The sequence below is a fragment of the Xenopus tropicalis genome, chromosome 3, assembly GCF_000004195.4.
Source record: "Xenopus tropicalis strain Nigerian chromosome 3, UCB_Xtro_10.0, whole genome shotgun sequence".
NCBI lineage: Eukaryota > Metazoa > Chordata > Amphibia > Anura > Pipidae > Xenopus > Xenopus tropicalis.
In genome coordinates this window covers 41,544,692-41,558,099 of record NC_030679.2, presented here as the reverse complement: position 1 = coordinate 41,558,099, position 13,408 = coordinate 41,544,692, and the positions used below count along the sequence as shown (strand labels likewise).

General features: G+C 38.1%; 1 protein-coding gene and 1 long non-coding RNA gene across 2 annotated transcripts in view; one reads left to right on the top strand and one right to left on the bottom strand.

The window, feature by feature from the left end:
• Window positions 1-13,408, bottom strand: part of sh3pxd2b (SH3 and PX domains 2B) — a 95,169-nt gene that overhangs the window by 32,474 nt on the left and 49,287 nt on the right. The window contains 2 exon segments of the mRNA NM_001016567.2: window positions 1,094-1,185; window positions 10,254-10,330. Of these exon segments, the coding sequence (NP_001016567.2) occupies window positions 1,094-1,185; window positions 10,254-10,330 (169 nt within the window).
• LOC116409717 lies at window positions 8,115-12,476 on the top strand. The gene is made up of 3 exons (XR_004221953.1): window positions 8,115-8,207; window positions 8,700-8,780; window positions 12,354-12,476. It is a non-coding gene; the product is annotated as an uncharacterized LOC116409717 (long non-coding RNA).

The following is a 13,408-nucleotide window of genomic DNA, read 5'->3' as shown; positions in this document are numbered from 1 at the left end:
AGAGGGGATTTTAGGCAGATGGGGGATGTTCTTTTTTCCCATAAAAACAATCAACGCACCAGAGGTCACCCCTTTAGATTAGAGGAACGGAGCTTCCATTTGAAGCAGCGTAGGTGGTTTTTCACGGTGAGGGCAGTGAGGTTGTGGAATGCCCTTCCTAGTGATGTGGTAATGGCAGATTCTGTTAATGCCTTTAAGAGGGGCCTGGATGAGTTCTTGATCAATCAGAATATCCAAGGCTATTGTGATACTAATATCTACAGTTAGTACTAGTGGTTGTATTTATAGTTTATGTATGTGAGTGTATAGATTGGTAGGTGTGGGTTAGGTGTGCTGGGTTTACTTGGATGGGTTGAACTTGATGGACACTGGTCTTTTTTCAACCCTATGTAACTATATATATATATATATATATATATATGAATAAATGGATGCAAATTCCACTAAACTCTGTGTATGTGTGGGTGTGCATGTGTCTTGAACAGGCAACCTGCTGCTCTCCAGATGTTGCTGAACCACAACTGCTGAAAGGCGGTTATGGGCAGAAATGGAGTCCCTCTATATTGCATGTGGGGCATGCCACTAAATGATTTACTGATGTTTTGAGAGTCCATTCTACCTTCCTCAAATGGAAATCACTCCAACCTTTGTGTCACATTGACTTCAGCAAATAACTTGTTCAGGAATCTAGCCAACAACGCAATTATCAGAGTAAGGGTCACCAATCATGGAAGCCGCGGACTTAGTAAAATCATTAAAATGCCACACAAATCCTGAAGAGCATTATTGTTAAGATTGCAGTTACTGTACACACATTGGCAGGTAACAATGGCTGGTAATGTGTGTGATTTCCTATTTGGCACAAAGTCTACTACAGCATAGATGCGTGACTTCTTTTGTATCTTAAAAAGGGATTTTGGAGGCTATCCAACATGGTCAGTGAGATTACACAGACCTTCGAAAATTAAGGTGGTGGCTAATTATAACAATCGCCATTTTTAGCTACAAACAAAAACTGTACATTGTTGTGCAGCACTGTAGGACTCCTTATACTGGATGGTGCTGTAACAGAATTCAGAGATGTTATACTTACTCTTTAGGTGGGTTGAAATCTTCTACTCTGGCTTCGAAAAACTGCAGGACTTCATCACACTGGGAGATATATGCTGGCAGCCGGATAAGTGCCTGGGGGTGAAATTGTACAAGTTCAATAGTAAACAGTGCCTCTGGCACAAAAAACTTATAATAATAATCCGAATGAGAACAGAGTGTCTCAGGGCTGCCGTGTAACTAGGCACAGGGGAGTAAAATGAACATGCAAAGCAATGTGTAAGGGTAATTGTGTTGTCAGGTGATTGCAATGTTAAAGTGGCCATATATAGACAAATTTAAGCTGCCAATTTGGCCCCTTTAGATCTTGGAGCACATCGGCACATTGATGTGGTTCTTGTCTAATGGATTTCTGTGGGCCCCAATTGATTATCGGATCATTGACCGTAGGGCAACCTTGTAGAACAAGTGGAACCGGCTGTGCATGGCACATAGGGGGCTGTTTTGGGTCCTTTAAAGCACAAGCAACAACCGCATGTGCCATTACCCTAAAGGTGGCCGTACACAGGCAGAGAGGAAGATCCGCTGGTTTGGCAACCTCACCAAATGAGCGCATCTTAATATGCATGGGCACCTTCAGGCTCAAACTAAAGTAATCCTAGTTCAGCCATCTTGATCCCTTTCACTGCCTGGGTATACTGCAAAAAATCTGGACATTTATTCTAGATATTAATAACATATCAATTCAAAATGTTAACAAAGGAGTTTCTGTCTGAAACCACTAAAATCCCTCTCTGTTATCCTCTCTGTTATCCTTTCAGAGCTAAATTCCAAAGCTGTGATTATTCATGGCTAAATGAACAATCTTTTGAAACCAGCACATATAACAATGTGATTTGGGTAAGAGAAAACCATGGCTGTTTCTGCATTTTTGAGTGGTTAGGACTCACCAGGATTGCATTATGTCAATTAAAAGGATCAGAACAGGGATCACTGCTGAACCATTCTATCCTACTTACCATATGGATGTCATATAACACAGAAAGCTATTTTATGTTTTCAGAAGGACTGGGTTTACAGTAAATGTAATGTAATGTAATATGTAATATGTTTTTAGAAGGACTGGGTTTACAGTAAATGTAATGTAACTTGTAATACTGGGTAGTCAGAAGAATAGCAAAGCTTGCAATATACTAGTTTGTTTAAACATTGCAAATGGAATGATATGTAGCCTATATACAGTATAAATGCTAGCAGCTGTTACAAAAGTGACTGTAATATACAAACCGATAGCAACAAAATGGAACTGCCCATGTTATTAAATTAATTATGTGCTCATTATATTTCTTATTGTCTATGAGACAACTCATTTACCCAGAGAGTTCCAGACTCAAACCAGGATAACTGTACCAGGTGAAAACTGTTAGGTAGAGAGGATATGCGTTAGTAACCCCCCAGGTCTGCTAAACAGATTCCAGAATGTGCCAGCAAAAAGGGGTCTGCAACAAGAAAGGGCTGTTAGGCTAAAAGGCCACTAATATACCATTTAATATCTTTAAAAAACAAGGTGAAAAAATTAATAAAACCCGAGGGTGAATCAGACATTACTGATTCACATACAATGTCATACACCATTTACATAAAAATATACTTTTCTAGCAGTATGTGCCTTTGGTATTACTCACTTTGTCTAAAGAACATATTCGTGGAAACATTTTCACATGACAATATCATTTTTATCATAATTTATGAACATTAGGGCTCTTGCTGGTACAGAAACCCATTATCCTGAAAGCTCCAAATTTTAGGAAAGCCGTCACCCATAGACTCTATTTTAATCAAATAATTCAGATTTTTACAATTGATTTAGTTTTCCTCTGTAATAATAAGACAAATTATTACAATAAGATCCAAATTACAGAAAGATCCCTTATCTGGAAAACCCCAGGTCCAAAGCATTCTGGATAACAGATCCAATATCTGTTCAGTGATTGCGATATATTTGCTCCTATGCATGGGAATGCAGTGCAATAATGGTTTTTACATATCCACTCCATACTTTCTGACTTTACAAAGAATGGAAGATAAACTGTAGTTATACTACATAAAGAATATTTGCTCTGGGCTTTCAGATTCTTGGATAGATACTGCTATGTGCACATATACTCAATAATTCCACCCAAAAAAATCGTATAGCTAGGGTTTCCACCTAGTGGTTATTTTACTGACCTGGCCAGTAAAAATAGTTCTTGATGCCAAGGTTATTATTGGAAATAAATATTAAAATAAAAGAAGGAGAATACTAATACCCTTCCTTAAAAGCACAGTGTACAGTTATGGCTCCACGCAGTGATAAATAAAAAATGCAGTTCCATCTCAGGTTTGTCAGACTATTGGCTGCCTGCCCTAGGTATGGAGAATGGCTGGCATTCTAGATAGCTTTCTAGAGCAGCGTGGGAGTGCAGCCTGTTGGCAGTGGAACCACAAGAAGGTGCTGGCAAGGATTTGGCTGAAATATTCACTAAAGCAATGCAAATGGTAAGTCAACCGCCATCAATTTTAAAGGTGTAAAATGCAATGACAAGTACTTGTTTCTGAGCAGATGTGCCCCCTTTTAGGGTAAAAAAAAAAAAAAAAGCTCTATTTAGGAAACACTGTTTTGTGTCTATTGTGTTTTTTTAAGGAATGAGCTTAAGAGGATTTATATATATATATATATATATATATATATATATATATATATATATATATATATATATATATATATATATATACAGTAATAAAGTAGCACAGAAAGGCTGACATGTGAGTAGTTACAAACCTGATCTAAATGAAAATCGGTTGAATTCTCGTTTCATTTCCTAGACTTACTACAGCCCTTTTACACCTGCACTGCTTAATAAAGTCAAGCCACTGGCGAGGCCTGGAGAGCTCATTTACCAAAAGCGTGCCAAGTCCTGTATGGAAGGCCAACGAAAGTGTGAAATGATTCTGCTCTGCCAGAGTTTTAAGCGTACAAATTACCTTTTATTGTACAGTCATTTTAACGGAAAAGTGTATAAACATTTTACATTGTTTTTTAGAAGAGTAATAGTAACAAATGTAGCAGTGTCCCTAACACCTAATAAAGTGTCGCTGCCTGGGGGGTGCTTGGTGACCACACAAAACTGCACTCTGACATCTTCTGTAAAAGCCTAAAAGGAAGACTGATCACTCACATTCTAGTCTAAAAGGTTCATTTACAAACACAAAACTGCATGCATAGCTGCTACCCACAAAGTTACATGATCCCTGCAACTTGTGTCTAGTGCCAACGTGCCTATTCAGCCTGCTGTGATACAAAGTACAGGGTGCACAAACACATGGGGATCCTGGGAGTAAAGATGGCCATACACTGAAAGCTCCCCTTATCTGGCAGGGTCTTTCCCCCAATAGCATATTATTATTATTAACATTTATTTATAAAGCGCCAACATATTCCACAGTGCTGTACAATAAGTGGGTTTCATACATTGGACATACAGAGTAACATATAAAGCAACCAATAACCAATACAAGGGGTAAAGAGAGCCCTGCCCAAAAAAACTTAATACTTAAAAATATATTGACGGGATGTAGTCTTTGGGCACTTTGGGCAGTGTGACAGCTGGATGCAAATTTGCCTCCAATATTTGCAAATCAAGTGCAAGTTTCAATGTGGCTGTGCCTACTATAACACTGGAATTGTGGGAGGGGGAAGATGCTACATTATGGGTAAAAACATGGCGATTTGTGTACATTTTTTCACCTAGTGCTTTGCACCAGAACTAGTAACTAAGCTCTAGCATCTGTAATCATGATGGAGCTCTTAAACCAGATATGGTAACTGCATTTGCTGCCAAAAGGAAAGAATTTACAAATGACTGTTGTCTCTAAAGAGAGGAACTTTCACCAGTTTTTTCTCCCTGATTGTTTTCTCATTGCCTTGCCATACGCCAAACGTGCTGCAGATAAACCTAACAGACAGCTAAAGGAGCATTACGAGTGCTTTTTATTTCAACAAGAATTAGGTTACTTTTCTCTATTTAATAAATGTAATCAGGGCCTCTATCCGTAATCATAGGGCTCCATAATTTTAAGATGGCCAGTCCCTTCCCACAAGGGACCCCAGTTATTAACCCATTGATTACCTGCATCCCCTGGGCCCTGTCAATAAGTAGATGGGGGCAAAATGTAAAAAAAATGGTCATGCTCCTGATCCATCTGGCCATGTCTCATTATACCAAAACCCTTTCCATGAGCCACACAATCACTGCTCTCTCTTAAATCCCAATCTCTGCAACCTGCACTTACCTTTGCACCAATCTTTGCAACATTGCATCTCTTAGTGCTCCCTCCTGCCATGAGACCACCGCGTGGAGAATGCCCTGTACCCCCCAAGTGGCAGCTCAGAAAGTGGCCACTACCTTTAGGCTATGCGAATGGCTATTTAAAAAGTTGGTTTGGATGATTTCACTACCAGAACTGATTCCAATTAATTGCGATTACAATTACCTGGGCCAGTATATTTTCAAGCATCAAACACCTGACCCACGAGTGCCCCACAGGGGTCCAGGTAATTCCCATTATAATATATGGAACGTAAGCCAAAATTCATTTAAAGGTATAATAACGGCCTGTTTTCATCTTCTTCTTAGGAATTCTTTATTCTACATTACTGCACCTAGTCAATACAAACCCAGGGTGCAAAAATGAAGCCTTTTATACAGCGGTATAAAAAATAACAGTACACTAGTAACAAAAAGAGCTCATTCTCTCACATATTTCTATTCCTGACATTATACGAATTGCTTATGCTGCTGGGCATATAAACTCTTTTAAGTATGTTGAATGGAGAGGAAATATGGGTGTGTATATCCTGCCCCCTTGTATTCTTATAGTTCAAATAATAGCCTCTAAATAGTGTGTATAGGCACTGGAAATTGTGCACTTCAGTGTTGTTTCAAATGCCAATGTAGCCTTAAATAGCTGCAAAATATCTTTTACTTTTTTTTGTGTGTGTGTGTTTATATAAACATTTCTGTAATGCTTCATTAACACAAGTTTGATTTATGGGATGGGAAAAAATGATTGTACCACAGATACATGCCAAGCATTCTCTTAAGTGAATGTTATAGATATACCTCTCTCACAATCCTGTACATATCCAGTATAGAAATATATAACTTCAGTGAGAAGCAAATGCTTATTAGTTTAGTAAATGGGCACAGGTATTTTTTTACTTTCTTTGTGGTATTTGCAATGAACTTTTTGTTTTGGAAGTTGTAGTTACTTGGGTCCCACATTAACTAGAAACAAGACAGTGGTTAGACTAACAGACTGAACGATGAAGTGGATGATAAATAATTAAAAAAAAAATAATAATATTGAAAAAAAATATAACCTCTGGGTTAGAATTGCCACTTGGTGGGTATTTTTATGATGCTTGATGCCAATATTATTAGCAAGGAAAAAACACAAATATATAAGAAGGCCGGACTGACAAGAGTCTACATACTATTGGCCTATAGTGTCATGGGAAAAGTCAGTGCAGTTCTGTGTTAGCCAATGATACAATAGAAATCCATACCTTATCTTGCCTACTTCAGCCACAGCACAAATGGTTTGCAATAACTCATATAACAAAAAGCAGGCTTACACTGGCCACTTCTACATAAATAAAATGTGTTACAATCAGTTATTGAATGGGATGCTTCATTTGCTACAGAATAACTTTACCAGTCATCAGTTTATATGCAGGCTAACAATCTGCTTTGTAGGGTATTACCCTTAATATGTGGCCCTCAAGCTGTTATTGCACTATAACTCCCAGAAACCCTTTTAGGCAGCTGGTGTGGGAAGCTCAGATTGGCATTCGACAATAGCTGAAGGCAGCAGTTTAGAAATACTTAAGGTAAACACTGAAAATAAGAATTATTTTGACTACTTGCAGCAGCCAAAATAATGTTTCAAAACAGACTACCATAACAATAACAGAAACTGAGCTTAATACTAGTGATGAACAAATGTTTATGCCAGGCATGGATTCACTGCGAAATTCTGCATTTTGCCATCAGTAAATTTCTTTGTAAAACTCTGACAAAAATGCTGCAAAACACACCCACTTGCTTCTAAGCATTTAGAGCAAGAAAAAATGCTCACAGACTTTAATGCACTTAGAGTGGGAAAAATGCCCATTGATTTTAATGTATTTGGAGAGAGGAAAAAAAAAGTTGCACGTGTAAAAAAAAAAAAAAAAAAAAAAAAGCTGCACAATTTTTCAGCAAAGCAAAATGGGACAGATTCTCTCATCACTACTCAATAGCAATACTTGAGTCTATATTCAGCAAGCTAAAGCAGTCAGCTATATATTTCCACCTTCTCATACCATGTACAGCTCTTCTATTCTACTGGTTTTCTGTTTTACACCAATCATTTTTCCTTTAACCAATAGGTAATGCATTCTGCTACAGTGGCGCATACAGAAAAAAAACATTTGCAGAGAATGCTTTGTGCTGAAATCCACAATGACATTGCTGAGAAGTCCCCACACTTTACACAGCTGCTGCATGCAGAATGCCTCAGTATGAATCATACCTGGGAGTCTATGCAAGAAGAATGCAAAAACCAAAAATCGGTCAGGCTACTGCAGGAACATAGTCATTTCCCATTAAGCAAGAGGTGCCTTTAATGGAGGCTGTTGGCAGTTTAATATTTAAATGTTTCATCTGCCATAACCTTGGAATAGTGCTGGTACAGGAATAGTGTTCATGAGATGCAAATGTACAAACAGATATGGAATCCAGGAATGAATATTGTATGGCCAACAGATGCGTTAGTAGCACTGGAACACAACCATGAAATCGTCAATAGCCATTATGGATGGTGTTAAATAAGTTGTTCACTTTTAAAGGGAAAGTTACAATCACTGGGGGGGTGCCAAAATGTTAGGCACACCCAGTGATTGTATTCGCTTACCTGTATGCGACTAATTGATTCTCTTCCTTCTTCGGTCTGCACGCATGCTCAGTGGACTCTAACAGAAAAGAGCGTGCATGCGTGGGTCCCCGGGATCTCGTGAAAAGAAGAAGGAAGGAAGAGGATCGCTCGCCTGCATTAACCCCTGGCTGGGGTTTTAGGTAAGCGATTGCAATCACTGGGGGGGTGCCTCACATTTAGTTTACTTAAGGATGAACCACCCCTTTAAGAATATAAACTCCACCAAGGTGCATCAGTTTGAATTAATATGAAATATGTTTTCCAGCATATCTTTTGGATAAAACATCTTTGCACTTGAGGAAATTCAATATTCAATAAATCCAATTTACTTCTGCTCTCAATAGCTCTATGATGGAATCTGTAGAGAATGCTATGGACCCCATGGATTCTATATACCAAACTCTCTTTGTGATTCACTCAGTTATTTCTTTGTAGTTGCCTCTGGATGATTCCTTTTGTTATGTGTTCTCTTTCTGTCTTTCCTTTTCTTTTCTCTCTTTTCCTTCTGCTTTGTAATTTAATGCAGTACCCATACAGCCATGACTTTATGGCACAGCAAACTTATTATATTTATAGTATACACTTTAATATTTCAATTTGGTGACAAATCAATCAAAATCATTTCCATCCAGGATTGGTTGGACCCACCCCAGAGAACATGAGACCAAATCCACAAATGGTATTAGTCCCTTCCCTCAAGAGATTCTAAAGAGGTAGGATTTTCACACATTACTGAGATTGAAGCTATGGCTTTAAAAGGTGATGAAGCGGGTTATGGGAATAAAGCTAGAAACAAAATCTGTATTATGATAAGAGTGATAAATGATGCTGCTGCTGAAGGTGAACAATGCAGTCGCTTTATTGGTATTTATTTGCTTGGGGCACAGACCATCTATATCAAGATCAAACCAAGGCCAAATTAAAAGCTAAATGATTTTCCACACAGTGGGCAAATTCTATCTGGCCTATTACCTTAAAGCATGCACAACTATTATGATCATTTCTGAATGATTTTAGAAATCTATTTATTTATAGATGCATTAGCAGCTTCAAGCAGAGTCAAGCAAAAATTAAAAATCTTTCAAGGTCCTTTGAAGCGAGGCATTTGGTAAAAAAAAATCCTAGATTAAATGTCTGCATATTTACTACCAAGAATAAATCTGGAATGATTTAGGAGTTTTTACATTTACATAACAATTTATGATACTACGCCAATGTAGCACAAAAGAAATAAATGCCAAACCAGAATTATGGCTGAGAAAGAAAGAAATACAAAGGCAAACTGAAAAGGAAACCTGCTCAGAGTTCCTTTTGGAGGTGGTAATTTAGTTTTCTTATTTCAGTCATTCAGAAGTTATCGACTGCTAAGCAAGGGACCTTCTTCTACACTTACAAAGCCATTTACACTTCTGTGCATGTACTTTGACCCTTCTGACCCATGCAGTCTGACTCTATATGTATAAAACAAACCATACTTCTATTGGTATGGCTGAACTGTGTGTATAAAGTCCAAAGTAGCCCAGGGCTAGGACAACAGCCTTAAAAGGGGTCAGCCAGGAATACTAATGCTATTTTTATATATTTTTCTTAGTCTTTTCATTATTCGTGGTATGGTTACGATGGAGGCAATTTATTAATGTTAAAGGCAATTTATTTTAATAAAGTTCATCCTGATAAAAATATTCTGGAATATTGCCCCCGATCTTGTAGGCAATAATAAAAAACTACACAGTGCTGATTTCACTCTGGTCTAAAAATGATCATTATCTTAAAAATAGCCCCTTTATTGGTGCTCCATATAGATCTTCTATGGTTGCTGTCCAAGTTTCAAATGAGTGGTGGGTATGTCTTAACGGTCCCTGCCAGAAGCACAGTAGGAGTGGGATAGCCAATCACAGCCCTGCATTCACCCTACCAGGTCAGCCTAGCTGCTGATTGGTTCCTATCTTAGAGTGTGCCGAGTGCCTCTGAGAGCTGCCAGTTCCCCTACACAGCCTTAGAAAAAAAACAACAGCAAATGGAACAGATTGGCAGGACTAGTAGGGGAATTTCTCAAAACAACAGCCCAAAATGCATCTTTTTTAAGCACATTTTCTCTATATTTATAATGCACTGGCACATTCTTGTTTTTTTACACAATATGCCCCCTTTAACCATCCATTTAACCACCATGAAAATACACTTACCTTGCAGTATTCATCTATTGGGATCAGTCTCCTCACTGCAACATCACGTATGTGGCTCCTTCTGAAGAGAATTTTACCTGAAGAGAATACAAAGAAACATCACTCATCCACATGTTCTCTGTTTGAACTTGCCTTATGCTAACAAATCTATATATGACAGAAGGGGGATGCATCTCAATCTACAATCACTTACAACACAGATGATCCACTGACAGATGCAATGCACACACAGACTCAAGAACTCCATTCATAGTGCATGGAGGTTCACTTTAAAACAAGGGAATTGGATGATCAGTGAAGCATGTAATGCTTTACACTAGCAACTGGAATAATGTGGGAAAAAGGTATTAAAAAATAAATAAAAAGGAATGGCATATTCGGTGACATTGGACTTAGAAGGGTCTACGATACACGTTTATGACAATTTCTACACTTAGGGGCACATTTACTAATCCGAATGGGAAAAAATCGGATTGGAAACAAAAATTTTGTGACTTTTTAGTCGCCGTTGCATTTTTTCCGTATTTTGCGCGATTTTTTCGTCGCCGTCACGACTTAATTTTTTCGTATTGAGCAATTGTAAACTGCGGAAAAACCAATACGATTTTTTCGCGACGGCGGCGGAAAAGTTGTGACGGCGACGAAAAAGGCGCGACAATTTGTGAAAAAGCAACGAAAAAAATTTGCAAAAATACAGATCATTACGGAAAAACCGCATTCGGACGCTTTTCGGACATTCATGGATTAGTAAATGTGCCCCTTAGCGTACATTCTACCAATCATCTTTTCAAAACATACTCTGGGGGGTGAATGCTTTTAAATGTGCCATAAGCGCCACAACTGACAAATACTTTATAAGGGACAATTCTCTAAGCTGCATGTGAGAAAAATAAATTACAGAGAAAATATCGCAGTCTCTCCCTTAACAACGAGGCTCTATAAATTCGAAAGGTTTCCTGAGTTTATTTAGGACACACAAATGATGTAACTTAAATGTTACTATATGAACCAGCTACGGTACCAAATCTCTACATACTGCACTATACTTACTACGGCAACAAGGCCATAGATGTCAGTGTTGATTTCACAGGGTCTTATACAGGTATCAGACCCCTTACCCGGAAACCGGCCATCTCCCATAGACTCCATTTTAATTAAATAATTCACATTTTTAAAAATGATTCCCTTTTTCTCTGTAAAAATAAAACAGTACCTTGTACTTGATCCCAACTAAGATAGAATTAATCCTTATTGGAGCCAAAACAATACTTTTGGGTTTAATTACTGTTTAAATATTTTTTTTTAGTAGACTTAAGATAGGAGATCCGAGTTACGGAAAGACCCCTTATCCGGAAAACCCCAGGTCCCGAGCATTCTGGATAATGTGTCCCATACCTGTACCAATAAATGCAAGCCTGTCTGTCCCATATAACCAAACACTGCATCTACTTTTCCAGATATGGCCAGGCTGGGCAGTTTTAGTCACCCATGTAACATTTACAATTAGTTGAGAAAGCCAAAGGCAACAGATAAACCTGACTCCTCCTCCCATAATGTACAGTGCTTGTAGACTCTCATTTCTGTGTCCTGCCAATCAAAACCTGCAGTCTGTGCTCTAATGGGAAGTTATAGCAACATTCATTTTCTTAATATGGTCTCTACATTACCCATCACCAAAGCACACTAACAAGGGTGGGTAGGTTTAAATGTGGTTTACATCAGTTACCGTATATGCCACTTTTCTACACTCACAGCAGTTACATGATATTCCAAATACATAACTGTGTAACATACCCAGCCCCGCACAAGCTCCTAATATAATTGCTTCCCACTGCTATTCCGTATCAGAGCAATTCAACTATAAAGAATACTTTCTATAAAACAAAATTATTCTTAGTCTGCAGTTTCTTCCTTCCATCTGTTAAGGCACCATCCATTTATTTACTTTAAGCAGCAGCAGACCTGAGTCAGGTCCTATATGATATTCTTTCCTGCCCCGTGTTTATTTTCACTGTCCTTAAAAGGAATTCTTTCTGAAACAGGTTTTGATATATTCTCCTTACTGTAAAGTTTTGGTTCACTCTTTTCATCTCTCTTCAGGCCAAAATTCCAGCATGACAGGAAACAAATGTCTGCTCATTTGTAATAACTGCACAAATACACAAAACCCCTTGCTTCAGAACCTGCAACTGCCTAAACTTACCAATTTGGTTCAGACAAATAGGTGAGTAAAACGTTAACTTAAGATTTAAAATAAAAAACATATAATTCTAATAATCACATTGAGATGAAATTGAGATGTGAGAGTACATTCTATAAGTACCATACAGTGCAAGTGCTGGAGTGTTCCATGGGGCAGGGCTGTGTCCCATAGCCATAGCATAGTGCAGGCCATACTCTGTGCCTTGCATTGGACTGAAAATTCAACACAATATGCCATGCTCTGTAGCACAAAGGAGTCTGCCTCCGTCGTATAAAACAATGACTAATGTAATATAATTTAAAGCCCTTTTGAATCGTTATGGCATCAGATTTCCTATGCTGCGCATGACTGATCTAGTCAGCCGTGAATTTTGTTTTCTCCTGTCTTTACTGATCCAGAATTAAAGGCAATTTATTAAATGTCACTAAGTGCTTTCCCATTAGTTCTTCAGTTTCTGATACAGAGATTTTCATCTAAGTCAATGGGTTGCAACTTGGATCTGAAGGACTCAGAATCCAAAAAAAGTATTAAAGGTATATAGAGTCAGGTCTGGACAGGGATACAAAAGAGTCCCTGGCATTTCAATTACAGGTATGATATCCGTTATCCGGAAACCTGTTATCCAGAAAGCTCCGAATTACAGAAAGGCCATCTACCATCTCCATTTTAAACTAACAATTGAAAATCAAAAAAATTATTTTCTTTTCCTGTGTTATAATAAAACAGTACCTTGTACTTGATCCCAACTAAGATATAATAAACCCTTATAGGAGGCCAAACAATCCTATTTGGTTTATTTAATGTTTAATTTATTTTTTAGTAAGCTTAAGCTATGGAGATCCAAATTACTAAAAGATTGCTTATCTGGAAAACCCCAGGTCACAAGCATTCTGGATAACAGGTCCCATACCTGTACACAGAGGCCAAAACAGTCCCTACTAGCCCACTAAAT